Source organism: Sparus aurata, chromosome 10 (genome assembly GCF_900880675.1).
Source record: "Sparus aurata chromosome 10, fSpaAur1.1, whole genome shotgun sequence".
NCBI classification, from domain to species: domain Eukaryota; kingdom Metazoa; phylum Chordata; class Actinopteri; order Spariformes; family Sparidae; genus Sparus; species Sparus aurata.
In genome coordinates this window covers 14,911,343-14,925,795 of record NC_044196.1, presented here as the reverse complement: position 1 = coordinate 14,925,795, position 14,453 = coordinate 14,911,343, and the positions used below count along the sequence as shown (strand labels likewise).

Genomic DNA, 14,453 nt, shown 5'->3' with positions numbered 1-14,453 from the left:
GCCTAAGAGAAGTCCAATAATAACAATAATAATAATGATTTTATTTATATAGTACCTTTCATACTTAAAATGTTCAAAGTGCTTCACACAGACAAGAAACAAAAACATAAAAATAAACAGAAAGGTTCACAAAGTAAGAAACCTTCAAAGCCATTAACTTGGGTTAAAAAGCAAGATAGAACTATTAAAAGCAAGATAAACTACTCAAAGACCAATGAACTTGTCAAAAGTAAAAACAATAAAAGCATACAGCTGCTGAACCAGAATCAGTTCAGAGGCAGTAACAGCAACAACATATTAAGGTGAAACAATCAAAGCTCTTGATTTATGAGAAGGCAACAATAAAAATTATCTGATTTAGCAACAAATCCATAAGAACTGCAGTAAAAATGTTAAATATATAGATATGTAGAGATATATAGATATACAAGATATCCAACATATAAAACTGCACAGGGCAGGATTGCTTCTTTTATTCTGTCAGTGATGAGAAAATCATTTGGTTTTCATAATTTAATCAAATTATTTATCAAATATTAACATTCTATCGACTTATTTCATGTCAATATTGTGTCTAAAAATGTACTTTCTGGTCCATTCTTCTTAGGATATTTAAAATGTGTGTTCTCGGCTTCAGATGACAAGACGTCTGATTCTTGATTTGATCCTCGAGGAAGGAGGATTATCTCGGCCGGATGTCCTTCATGTTGACTTTCATGCTCCGAGGCTCAGATTTGGTTTATTCATTTGATTAACCAAACGTGGGCACGTCAACATTAAACCTTGACGTGTTAAGATCCACGTATTGTATTCAATTTTCTTTTTACTCCACTACATTTGTTTGACTGCTTTACTTACTAGTTACTTTTCAGGTTACAATTTTCCATGCCCTTCCTGTCCAGTTAAAACCACGTATCACCAAATTTGGCGACTCTGAATGTGATTGTTTGTGGTGAACTGAATGATCTAATGTTCCTTTATGTGTTGAGAAAATTCTCCTACTTTTTCATCTAAATAAACTATTCAAAAAACCCTCTTGGATCGCCTGTCAAATGCACCTTCATAAAGCTGAAATCAGGGCGTATTTTCTCATGAAAACTGGGAGTTTCTCAAGATTGTATCGAAGTAGAGTACTTGAGTAAATGTACTGAAAAGGATCTAATAACTACTATGATAACTACTGTCAGGATACTGACATATACTAAACTTCACACTCATTTTTATGATTTCAGAGAATATATTTGAGGTAGAAAAAACAGACAAAAAGCAATCAATGAAAACAAAACAAAAAAATCACTGCAGGTGATTCGAAATTCAACCTGCACATCGTGTGCTCACAGGAACAAGAGAAAGCTGCTGTTAACATCACTTTTCTCCAACCTTCAGTCTCCGTCCTAATTGAGGTTTTCCTTAATTTTCTCTCCACAAGAATCTGTTGGTAAAAGAAACATCAGCTGATAAAAGTCAAACACTGCAAAATGAGAAAAATACAATACTGACATTCATCTGTAAGTCTATCTAAGCCTGTACTTGTCATTTCTGAGCTCTGATCTATTTAGAACAACATAAGCATCAGTCACAAACTTCTCTCACTACCTGTCTTTGTCGGCTGTGTCTCTGGTCTTAAAGTCCTCCAGATCAGCTTGATGTTAGTCAAACCCTGCAAGTGAAAAGCTGCTTCCAACTACAAACAACAAAAAGAAGAAGACATCGAGATCTGTTTTTCCTGCTGTGGGATAATAACGGTGCCCAATATGAACACACTTGCTTTCGGTACCTGCTGTAAGATTTCGTGTCTGATGGTTGATTCTTTGAGGTCGGAGCTGGTCTGCAGCCTCATCTTCACTGTAGTCCTTCTCAGCACAGCTGCAAAATTGACATTATGTTCTTATAGGACTTTATTAATGATTAGTTCAACATGTACTCATCTATTATAAGACACTATGGGTTGCCAAATGGACTTTTAGGCCACTCACTGTTGAAACAGGTCTGTGAGGAATCTGGACCAAAATCATTTAACAAGCACTACGGCACTCAGTGGAGTGACTTTTAATCAATAATGCCCCATCCAATATCAAGTAAAACATGTAAATCTGCTAAATCTGTATTTTTTGTTAATTTTTTGGATCCACATCACATTGAACTGAGATTGAAAAGTTGTTTATACCCTTTTTTAAACCGAAATCTTCACTCTAGCTGCAAAGCTAAAAATCATCTGCAACAAGTGTGTAAACAACTTTTTGTTTGTTTTAATTTGTGTTTTCAGGGCTTCCCCCGTTTACTCCAGATGACCAATATGGAGCCATTTTTTTTTTTAAAGATCTGTTTATTTTTCTATGTTTAGGAGAATGCTTGTGGTTGGTGAACCTTTCCTTTAAAATTAACTTGTTGACGATTTTTGTTAAAAGACTCATTATAGCGAGAGCTCAGCGTTATTTGATCCTGTTTTTATGGATCAATATACATTTTGAAAAGGTAACAGATATTAACTTGACGGTCTTTGCTCCTCTAAAATAATGAAACTATTTAAAAATGTCTACAAGTTTGAGGAAACTACTTTAACTTTTTGCAGTGCAGTGGTGGAATTTTACTAAACTAATCTTTACTACTACTATTTTCAGGTACTTGTATTTTACTTGTTGTCTTATATATGCAAACTGTAGCTTAATACATCTGTAATAAAAGCCTTGCTTAGAATGATAACACAACAACCAGGCCCACTTTTCCTGCCTAACGAATGCTTTCATACTTCTGTTCTTTTTACTTAAATATCCTTCTTCTACCACTGCTGCAGTGTTACGAGGGCGGTTTGGATCATATACCTTGTCCGATGTGGGTGGGTTCAACTGGAGGCGCTGGAGTCACTTCAGTTATGTCTGTGGGAGAGAAAAGAGATGGAGGGAAGAGGTAATTGTGAACACAATTTTAAAGAAAAATAGCTAAATGGCGCCTCCCTGAGGCCTATGCATGTTTTTCAAGACTGTCATTGTATTCAGTTTTATCTCACAGCCACTGGTGGAAGTACATTTACTAAAGTATTTGAGGTAAATATTGTTCCTTGTACTCCACTGATTATTTGACAGCTTTAGTGTCGTTTTGTTTTTACATATTCAACATGATTTTACCGAAAGAAAATTCTGACAAACTGGCCGCATTTCATTGGTCTTTAAGCTGTTAGCAACTCGACTGAATAGTGCTCTCCACTTGAAACTTTTCACCTGGTGTTATTTGCCTAAGTGGGTAAAACTGTTCAATATTCCACATATCAAAGCTAAAAACACTCTTCTTTCTGTTTCTTGTGCCAAGTGTTAGAAGCTAATGTTGTCATTTTTACTCTGCACCAAAAACATGATTACGAGCTGAAATGATCAATTAATTAGATGATTCACAGCACACTGACTTACTAGCTCTTTTGATAATCAATAAAAAATTTCCGTTATTTTTCAAGCAAATATTGTGGAAAATGGCGACCATTCTCTGGTTTAAACTTCTCAAAGAAGAGACTTTCCTTTGGTTAACTGAATATCTTTAAGTTTGGGATTTTTGGTTTCTCCAAAACAAGACAGTTGAGGATGCATGCTTTCAATAGATCACTAATCACTAATAAACTTAACTGTTAGTTGCAGCCTTAGTATAAGTATATCAAATAATGTGTGCAGGATTTGGGCTTACTTTGGCAGAGAATGCTGAATTCGGTGTCACATGTCCAGTTGTCCCAACTCCCTTTGTGCATAGTAGCACACAACTGAGAGTTGTTTTCGTTGTTGGGCTGGTCCGGCCACCACTGTCTGAATGAGGAGCTGCTGCCATCCGACCACTTCCAGGGGTCTTTGTGCAGGCCGATCCAGGCCTCCTGCACAGCCTGGTCGGCCTGCAGTCTGCTCCTCAGCTCCTGGTTCTCAGCCGGACTCCTCACACTGACCAGATCTGTGTGGTGCTGCCTGCAGTAGCTCTGAGCCTCAAACCAACTCTTCTGCTCGGTTACCAGCACATACTGATCAAAGCCAACTTCTATGTGGAGAAACAAACAGGGGAAAAATTACAAATGATGTCTCCAAGGTAAATTCAAAACCTGTTGGTACAAGGTATGTTAAGGTCATGGCTGAAAGAAAAACATTGGTAGGAAGTTCACCTGCAAAACAAATGAGAGGCATTTTAACAAATGTGCAGCTGTTGTCTCTCCAAAAACCATCTTTCATCATGGAGACGCAGTACTCATTCGCTCCTGCGTTGTCTGGTTGATCTTCCTGCCACTGACTGTAATCCTCCACGACTCCTGTGTAGTGATGTTCACCCATCAGAGACCATTTCCAGCTGTTGACGTCTTCATACAGGCCGATCCAGAAGGGCTCCTCCCAGTCTTTAGCCATGTCAGCAATCCTGCTGTTGACCTGCACATCAGATATGGTGGCCAGGTCACCGTACTGCTCTCTGCAGTAGCTTTGAGCTTCAGTCCAGCTCATCCTCGGGTGAGTGATGAGGATGTACTCATGGATATAGTATGTGGAGCCTATATGGAGAATAAGAAGGGAACAGGTTCTGTGCTGACTTCAGAGTACAAGAAAAATAATCAGAAAAGTTAAAACAATGTTCACTTTGGTTGACATCATATTTCAAGTCTTAAAGTTTAGCTATTTAAAGGGTAACTCCACCAATTTCCCATATTAATGTGTGTTTACTTGGGGAGTACTACAGCATATGTGGAAAAAAAGTAGTATAAATATACTTTATAGCTCCAGAGGAGCTGCATGTAATCTTATAAACTACCTACAGTGATGTCACTCAGTGGCCCAGTTGCATTGTGGGTGAAAAGCAGTGCACTGGTCCAGCATTTGCACTCCTGTCCACTGTCTTTCATGTCTGTCCACTGCAGAGACAGCCCCGTTTTATACAAGAGTTATCTTTCCAGCTGTGAAGTGATTCTTGTGACAGCACAATAAAAACAGCCATGAGTATAGCTCAACGTTTCTTTTCATTTCCATATAAGGGTGTATGGTGTACTAAACAGGATGTTCTGTCTATACAATCACAGGACATTCCAACCATTTCTTGTAAGCGGGTGAGGGAGGGGTGAGTGCGGTTATTAATGTGGAGTTAACAGAGCAGCTCCTTGTGTATTCGTTGAAAAGGTATCAACATGGGCAGTTCCAGTAGCTCAGTTGGTAAAGCATGTGACACATGTACAGAGACTTTGGCCTCACTGTGCTGCCTGTCATCCCCCTTCTCATCCCCGTTTCCTGTCATCTCTGTAAACTTTCCTTCTGCGTCAAATTCAAAATGAGCTTATACATTTAAAAGGCAATGAAGTTGATGATGTGAAACATTAAGTATATTTTCTTTGTAAGAGTTAAGCTGAGGTGGAAAGGCCAAACAGGTTAAATCCTGGAACTATCAGCTCTATTGTTTTTTTTGCACAATGCAGCCAAACACTCGGCTAAAACACTGAGTAGTCAAACACAGAGCCGAGTTCATGTTCAACGTTTAAACTTGTCGAACTGTTCTGACCTCTTTCACTACTTGAACCATGAAAACAAATATTGAAATTCTAATACATTTTCAAGATTTTGGCTGTATTTTGTTCAACATGTGTGTCAGTTCACTGCAATTTTCTTTCTAAATTAACTTCAAATGGGCCATAAACAGTTTCTGGTGTTAATGGTGTAATAAAGCATAGTGACGCTGTAAAAGCAGCACATAGATGATTCATCATGATGGCAGTAAACAATTCAAGGTTAAATCCAGATTTAAAAAAACACACAATGGAGTTGAGTTTTAGTAGCGATATGAAGAGTCCTATCAGCAAAACTATACATGACATTTGTATATGCTTGAAAGCATTGTGTTAAATATGTTAAAAGAATACATGAAATCATTGCAGCTTAAAAGTTGTTGAGAACCCTGAAAAAAAGTCATCCATATACATCCAAACCTGGATACATTAAGTAAGGGATAATGCCCGACGAGGTGTCCATAAACAGGAGTTAATGGACAACGCGGAGGTCTAAGAACCGTCCGACGCGAAGTCCATTAACTCCTGTTTATGGACACCTCGTCGAGCATTATCCCGCTTATACCATGGTCACTTGCCAAAGAAAAGAAATTCGGACCATTAATTTACATTTTCATGCGTTTTACAATCAAAATATAAAGTTTTTCACAGGCCATAACTTAGTTTCCCTGGTAACGCCTGAGGGTTTGACTAATACCTGGAACAATCATTACCCTCCCATAAGATTCTTATGCAACGGAGACGTTGTTCACTCTTCCAATAAATAGGACGGATCATAGATACGACTTGGCAACGGGAGATATTCTAGTCTGCTCAGCGATGAGCCAGAAAGCTAACACTATGCTAGCAAGATTCAAAGTCAATAACATTGCATACGGTTGACAAACAGTAAATATAATTTGACAGTATGCTAGCTAACACGATTAACTAACTAACCAGTCATGTCATTGTCCCCAAATCAATAGTAAGATTTTCACGAACAAATGATCGGCCGTGTGTAACGTTACTGTGGCCGCAGCCTGAAGTAGAGAGTTGAACAGCGAACGGGATGAGAGATTATTCGCGTATCAGGAATTTTAGAGGGGAAGTGTACTTTCTGCAGCTTGTGTGTTACAGTCGCCACCCTGTGGTGTTCAGAGGATAAGACACTGAAGGACTGACGGACTGCACTCAGTGCTGGAAATAAAATATTCAGATTTGATAAGCCAGCCAGCGCATTGATTTACAGCGGTGAACAGTCAATTTGACTGGAACTACTTAGTAGGAGTCCATATATCAGGGGTTAATGGACACCCTGCAGCCAATCAGAATCGAGTATCCTCCCAGACCATGGTTTAATCATGTTGTTCTATTTTCATCTGACAGAGGGAGCAGCCTGCAGTATTATGTAAGGTTGAAAAGAAGTGCTGCTACTTCCTGTAAATGGTGGAGGGAGGGGTGAGGACAGTTAACAAAGCACTGCCTTGTTTTTTCTACAGGAGGCGTCTTTATCCTAAAACAGGGTTCGGTGGGTTCAGAGCTTATCGCCTCCTCATGGAGCTTGAGTTTCATTTTCGATATGAGAGCAGTGCAGCTGTTACTGGGTGTGGTTTGGTGAACATTTAAAAGCATCTGCAGTTTTTTGCAGACATTCAGAACTCTGCGTCCTCATTCAAACTGCAGAATCTACTCTGTGCTCTTTGAACCAAACATGGCCAGCAAGTCTTACAACCCAAACCTGACCTACAACTCGGGTAAGTCATGTCCATGTTCTGAAGTGAAATAATGTTAGGGTGATTTAATGGTTGAATACCATTTGGACCTATAATGTACAGCTCCTGTAGAGTTATACTTTTATAGACAGGGTCCTAAATGACTCTAAAAATCTGCATTGGGGAACACAATCATAGTTTATTTGTTTGAAATGTTTTCCAATGATGTTGCTTCTCCAAAAGCAGCAAACAGATGTTTCTACTTTTTCCATGTTTGTATACATTGCATGAAGGACAATGTCTGTGCAGCCTGATGTCTGATTCAGTGTCAGACATTGTTCTACACAGGACAGATCATAACAAATAACAAGGAGCTGAGGATAGCGATGGTGGGGAAGACTGGAGCTGGGAAGAGTGCTGCTGGAAACACCATCCTGGGACGAAAGGGTTTTGAATCAAAGTGCACTTCTAAGTCTGTGACTGTTGACTGTTTCAAGCATGAATGTTTGATAGATGGGCAACAGATTGCTGTCATTGACACTCCGGGCCTGTTTGACAACAGGTTTGAGGTGATTAAAACAATCAAAGATGTGAGCCAGTGCATTCATTTCGCTGCTCCTGGACCCCATGTGTTTCTGGTGGTCATTGGTGTGGGCAGATTCACTGCAGAGGAAAAGCAGGCGGTGCAAAAGATTCAAGAAATATTTGGCCAGGATGCAGACAGATACAGCATGGTTCTCTTTACTCGTGGTGATGATCTTGAAGACACGACCATCGAGAAATTCATAGATGACGACACCGACCTTCAAGAACTTGTGGCCAGATGTAACAACCAGTACCACGTCTTCAACAATAAGGAGAAGAAGGATCGCTCACAGGTCAATGAGCTGCTCCAGAAGATCAGAAATGTAGCGCAGAGGAACGGAGGAAGCCACTACACCAACGAGATGTTCCAAAAGGCTGAGAGGAAAATTGAAGAGGAGAAACAACGCATCCTGAAAGCAAAAGAAGAAAAAATACGAAAAGAGAGAGAGGAACTGGCGAAGGAACTTCTGAAAGGACATGAAAAAAACATGAAGAAAATTCAAGAGCAACACGAGGCTGAGAGAGCGAGAGAGAGGAAAGAGAGAGAGGAGGAGAGGAGGAAGGTGAAGCAAGAGATGGAGGAGCAGAGGCAGAGGGAGAAGGAGGAGAGAGAAGCAGAAAGAATCAGAGTGAGAGAGGAGATGGATAAGGAGAGACAGAGGGAGAAAGAGGAGAGAGAAGCAGAGAGAATCAGAGTTAGCCAGGAGATGGAGAGACAGAAAAGGGAGATGAATGAGGAGAGACGGAGGGAGATGATGGAGAGAGAAGCAGAGAGACAGAGAGAGAGAGAGGAGAGGGAGAGGGAGAGAAAGCAGATGTATGAGGAGAGACAGAGGGATATGGAGAAGAGAGAAGCAGAGAGACAGAGAGACATAGAGGAGAGGGAGAGGGAGAGAAAGCAGAGGGAGGAGCAAAGACTGAAGGAGATTAAGGAAAAGGAAGAGCAAATAGAGAGAGAGAGGGAGAGGGAGCTTAAAAACCAAAGGGATGAAATAGAAAGACAGCATGAAAGGAGACGGAAAGAGAAAGAAGAAGAACTGCAGTCCAAGCATGAAAAGGAGGCTAGAAAGGAGGCTGAGGAGAAAAGTGCATTTCAGCTTCTGGCCGAAGGCGCTAAGAAAGTAGCTGATGGAGTCATAGATGTTGCAAAAGGAATTGGATCATGTATTCGTTCTTTAAAATTCTGGTAGTCATTTTTTTAAGGGCCACTTAAAGCAAGGGTTGGTGAGTTAATAAAAAAAAATCAGTTAACATCCTGACAGAAATCAATTAAACAAATGTTCTGACCAAAAAAGCTTGAGAGAGAGACGGCAGAATATTTTGTTTCAGCTGAATTTTTTGGTAAATCTTGTTATGAAAGGAAATATTATAAATTGTTTGAGCGCTGTACTTCTGGTGTCTCTGTGCACGACACAGAAATAAAAACTTGATCAACCATTCAATCATAACTCAAGCTCAATGGTGCGTAAAATGATTTGTATATATCAAGTTTTCTTGTTTTGATTGTCATTTGATTTTGATAATTCAAAATCTGTTTTCATATCCTCACTCTGATCTGTTAACTTGAATACATATTATCACTGTTTGTGAATCTCACATTGTGTATTTATTTTGTTTTTCTGTTGGTTAAAGTCTGTCATTAATTTCAGAGGCTGTCATTATATTCTTTCATAGTGTACTCTATTACTTTTAATTCCTGATGAATAAATTTTACTGACAATACTTTGTGCATTTATTTGAGAGAGACTTTGAATACAAGACTTTTACTTGTTATGGAGAACTGTATTAATGTCGCTTTAACTTCAGTAAAACATTTTGAGTAGTAGTTTTCCCCATATTACTCGTTTAATGTCTGATATTTTGAAGATCAGCCAACAGCATGTTTAAATAATTTCCACCAGTGCTCAATAAGCTGAAGTTAAATTCAAGACAAATGTGAACAAATATTTTCTTACCTGTCTGATGTGTGACCTCCAAAATGATCAAAAACGTCCCTGTGAATCAGAATAAAACTGTGAAACTAAAAAACACACATGGACGAGAATACAATTGTATGCATATTATGAATGAATCATTTGTATTCAGTTCTGATCAGAGTTGATGAGAGAGAAGTACAAACCAAAGAGAAGCAGCTTCTTCAAACTTTCCTCCATGATCTGCAGGAATGAGAGAAATTATCCACATTTGTGAATCAATAATGAAAAATGAAAATCTGTAAATAACAAATACAAGTGCACAAAATGGTGTATTACATATTGTGGATGCCATCTTACCTCCTGTCTTTGTCTCCAACGTCTCCTTTCCTCGTGGAGTTTGGATACTAAATGGTTTGTGACCACAAGTCAGTAAGTGGTTGTGTGTTGTTGTTTTTTGTGCATTTCCATCTTAGTGAGAACCATTGTGGAGTTCTAGACATTTGAAGCGGAGATGTTCGTGCAAAGTGAGCATATTTTTACAGACGCTCAACACACTGGAACTTAAGACAACACAAGCAAATTAAGAAAACATCTTCACCAGTTTGACAACACATGTGGCAGCATTTACAAAACACAACCAAACACAGAAATGTTCTGCAAAGAGAGAAAAATCAGAACCAAACACATGAAAGCTGCAAGTAGCACAGACGACAATGGAAACTGTTTCCAGAGGAAAAAATTAAAGTAATGAATGCTACTGGGATGCACCTGTTGTTGCCATGGTTCCTGACACATGAAGTTATGAAGTCAGCTCTGTGACTGTAGATTTGACACAAACGCGAAATTTAGAAAACTCCACACCGACACCAAATAAAGAAATGTGTTGCAAATACAGAAAATACAGAATACAGCTGGGAAACCATTGTTAACCTACCAAAACAGCTTTACCACTTTTACCTTTAATAACTTCATTAGTCACAAACCACGACACATCAAGCGTGCCCCTGCTCATCACTTTTTAGCGTCCCCTGGAAACAGTGTCTGTCACCGTCTGTGTGTATGTTTCTGTTTTCTCTATTTTCTGTACTTATTTGTGTTTTTTCTGTATTGTGAAATTAGTGCACAGGTGTTTTTTCTTGTAACTTCTGTCTATTTGTGTGTTTTTCTTCTGTCACAGTGTGTTGAGCTCTCAGGGCCAGCGTTCACTTTGTGTGTGTGTGTAGAGACGTCCCTTCACACACTTTGGTTTGCAGTAGACCACTTCAATGTGTACATGTTGTCTGGACAGGACATTTGGTTACTGTCGGTTAATGTTTGTCTGAGCGTCTGGAGTCAAAACTTCAACTTTGTTCTGAAGAGACCAGGTGGGCTGTTTGTTAGTCTTGTCTGACAGCTCCCTCCCTTTTCACAGTTAATGAGAGAATTCAAGAATTTACAGAAATATTCATTTCATCAGAATATGAAAACCCCTGATTGTCAGTTTAAAGGATGAGCCCAAGGCTAGTTTATAATTTCCTTATTCCTCTATATCATAGATGAGCATTTGCACTTTAGCTTATGTTAGGATGATCTTACCTACGTCCAACTTTATTCTTTTGAATAAACAAAGAGTTAGGGTAAGTCAGTTACAGCTAAAGTTAGCATCAGCAGCTTAACAACAGTTGAAGGTATCATTGCTAACGTTAGCTAACACTACAGGACCAGTAACCCCACATAGAAGCTGTGTTTCCTGTAATGCTGTATCGTGTTCGCACCATATCAGTTATCACACTGATTTAATGTCAAACAAAGCAACTAAACCTGTATGTTTTACTGTAAAAGAGTTAAGAGAAACATCTACTGTACCTCACACAAAGATGGACGGAATGCTGACATCTTGTGGCGCAGATTGTTTTTTCCTAGGTGCGTTCAACAAAACTCGGGCAATTAATATTTCAGAAAAAGACCGTAAATAAATAAGACTACATTTTAAAAATACTAACATATATATATATTATATATAATGTACTACATATTACATACACTCATGATTTGCACAGTTTGTGTAGCCTCCAATTTAGTTCATAGGAAACAGTTTCATGGCTGAAGTAGTATCTTTCAATGCTGTATGCATGGTTAACTTTCAAAGCTGGGATGTCCTACTGCATCTGAATGCACACTCACGTCAGGCCAACCTGCTGTTAACGGCTGTCTGTGTTTGTTTATTGAGGTTAAGGTGAGAGGGAGCACTAAAACTCTAGTTCATCACTAAAATTATGTTATTCATAGTCGCCTAGTAAATTAATATGTTCATTACAATGTTGTATGAAAAATGTGGGATGTTTTTTCCTAACAATAATACCTACACTCTATGAAAGATTTGGAAGATTTTGACTTTTGAATGGAAGATGATGCATGATAATGTGATTTGTGAGCAATGTATTATACATCATTTATTTTATCATTATTTTTCTTAGTATTAGAATACATTTTAGCATTAGTATGTCAGGTATCTCATATTTAGAGACAAACTATGGAGCCAGAACGGTGACTTTAAAATTTGGCATCCAAAAAAAAAATTGGCATTGAAAACAAAACCAGTACTGAAAAAAGAAACATTGTCATTGAAACATTTGTATTGAAAACAGTTGTATTGGCATTGAAACAAGTATTGGCACTGAAAAAAGAAAGTAATTCAAATAATTCAAATCTGAAAATCTTATCATTTTATTTTATTGGGATTTTTTTGTATTTTTCAATGACAATCTTCAGATTTTTTCTTCATGTCACTTTTTTTTCAGTGACAGATTTTTTTACAATGTCAGTTTTTTTTCAGTGTCACTGATTTTCAGTTTCAACTTTCTGTCACTGTTTTGGCGTCGAGAGGGAGGGGCCTGAGGGGAGGGGCAAGTAGAGCGTGGTTTGCATATCATTTGAGAAGGTAATGGCAGCAGCCTGCGGGAAGGTGGGGCTGGACGGTCCAGCCATGATACCGTTGTAGCCGACCGTCTCTGGGCAACACAGAGTCCAACTACCTCGCAGACTTTTCTTCAAGCTCTCTCTTGATGTGTCCAAGTCTCTGTGTATCTGGTTCTGTCCCGGAGCTCCTGAGCTTCGGTCTCTATATGCGTATGGAGTGTGGTGGTAGTACCGGGGCGCCGAGCACGGTGCATTAGCGACAGTTAGCACAACAGTTGAACAGCCTGTCGCTCCGAGCCGGGGCTGCAGCGCCGACAGCAGCTCTCTGGTCTGCTCTCCGAGCTCTGTGCCACCGCACCGCTACCGGAGACCGGACCTTCCGAGCTCCAGTATCTATATGCGTATGGAGTGTGGTAGTAGTACGGAGCTAACGAGCATTAGCCCCAGTTGTGTTGTTCCGAGCCGGGGCTGCAGCACCGACTGCAGCGCTCCGTCTGCTCCCAGAGCTCTGTGCCACCACACCGCTGCACAGGCATACAGAGACTGGACAATAAAGGAGAGTCCTGGGAGAAAAGTCAGTCAGTTATGAAAATATGTGTCTGTTACTTGATTACAGCCGTCTGCTGTACTTTACTATGAACCACAGTAGCACAATCACAGCTGACTTTCCCCGCACACTGACTTGTTGAGTTTATTCGCTTCGACTCAAAGGAGTCATTGTAGGAATAGTGATATTATTCACATGAACTGAGTTTATAGGGGAGCTCTGGTCTCTGGTCTCCGGTAGCGGTGCGGTGGCATGAGCTCGGGGAGCAGACCAGAGCGCTGCTGTCGGCGCTGCAGCCCCGGCTCGGAGCGACAGGCTGTTCTACTGTTGTGCTAACTGTGGCTGATGCTCCGTGCTCGGCACCCAGTACTACTACTACCACACTCCATACGCATAGAGACCGGAGCTCGGGAGCTGCGGGACAGAACCAGATACACAGAGACTTGGACACATCAGGAGAGAGCTTGAAGAAAAGGTAGTTGGACTCTGTGTTGCCCAGAGACGGCCGGCACACGGGCCCTAACATGGTGTATTATGGCTGGACCGTCCAGCCCCACCTTCCCGCAGGCTGCTGCCATTACCTTCTCAAATAATATGCAAACTACGCTCTACTTGCCCCTCCCCTCAGGCCCCTCCCTCTCGACGCCAAAACAGTGACAGAAAGTTGAAACTGAAAATCAGTGACACTGAAAAAAAACTGACATTGTAAAAAAATCCGTTACTGAAAAAAAAGTGACATGAAGAAAAAATCTGAAGATTGTCATTGAAAAATACAAAAAAATCCAAATAAAATGAGATAAGAAATAAGATTTTTGGATTTTAATTATTTGAATTGCTTTCTTTTTTCAGTGCCAATACTTGTTTCAATGCCAATACAACTGTTTTCAATACAAATGTTTCAATGACAATGTTTCTTTTTTCAGTACTGGTTTTGTTTTCAATGCCAATTTTTTTTTGGGATGCCAAATTTTAAAGTCACCGTTCTGGCTCCATACAAACTATCCAACAACTACGAAGACCATGTAAGTACTGTCTGCATAAATACGTACAAATCAGTAACCAGCACCGGCACAAAACCAGCAAGGTTGTTCATCAAAGATTAAAGGTAGCGTGATTTTAAAGGATAAGTTCACCCATGAATGAAAAATCATTGTTATCAATCATCAGTCATTGTTTGGAAACTCAGGTGAAGTTCAGTAGTCCTGCAGCATTCTCCTAAACAGCTGAGGTAGCTGGGGACTTCTTTTAAAACATGAAAAACAACCAAAATAAAAAATAAAATGTCTCAACGCAGCTCATCATTTGTA

The 14,453-nt window shown here is 39.7% G+C and overlaps 3 protein-coding genes across 12 annotated transcripts in view; 2 read left to right on the top strand and 1 right to left on the bottom strand.

Moving 5' to 3' along the window:
- The window catches only part of LOC115589579 (GTPase IMAP family member 4-like), an 80,038-nt gene that overhangs the window by 61,508 nt on the left and 4,077 nt on the right, over positions 1 to 14,453 (top strand). The window lies entirely within an intron of this gene.
- Positions 21 to 14,453, bottom strand: part of LOC115589563 (C-type mannose receptor 2-like) — a 57,762-nt gene continuing 43,329 nt past the window's right edge. For 2 of the 10 annotated variants that reach the window (XM_030430532.1, XM_030430530.1), the window contains 6 exons: positions 4,133 to 4,510; positions 3,673 to 4,011; positions 2,823 to 2,876; positions 1,778 to 1,866; positions 1,597 to 1,684; positions 21 to 1,432 (listed from right to left, as the gene is read on the bottom strand). In XM_030430532.1, the coding sequence (XP_030286392.1) occupies positions 1,395 to 1,432; positions 1,597 to 1,684; positions 1,778 to 1,866; positions 2,823 to 2,876; positions 3,673 to 4,011; positions 4,133 to 4,510 (986 nt within the window). In that variant the 3' untranslated portion in view covers positions 21 to 1,394. Of the gene's footprint in view, positions 1,433 to 1,596; positions 1,685 to 1,777; positions 1,867 to 2,822; positions 2,877 to 3,672; positions 4,012 to 4,132; positions 4,511 to 4,771; positions 4,893 to 9,740; positions 9,780 to 9,904; positions 9,942 to 10,058; positions 10,356 to 10,469; positions 10,521 to 11,546; positions 11,597 to 14,453 lie in introns of those variants that run through there. The other 8 variants (XM_030430529.1, XM_030430527.1, XM_030430531.1 and 5 more) reach the window with 8 other exon arrangements.
- LOC115589561 (GTPase IMAP family member 4-like) overlaps positions 6,927 to 14,453 on the top strand; it is a 30,250-nt gene continuing 22,723 nt past the window's right edge. Inside the window, exon 1 of the mRNA XM_030430520.1 lies at positions 6,927 to 7,242. Coding sequence (XP_030286380.1) covers positions 7,200 to 7,242 — 43 coding nt within the window. The 5' untranslated portion in view covers positions 6,927 to 7,199. The remainder of the gene's footprint in view (positions 7,243 to 14,453) is intronic.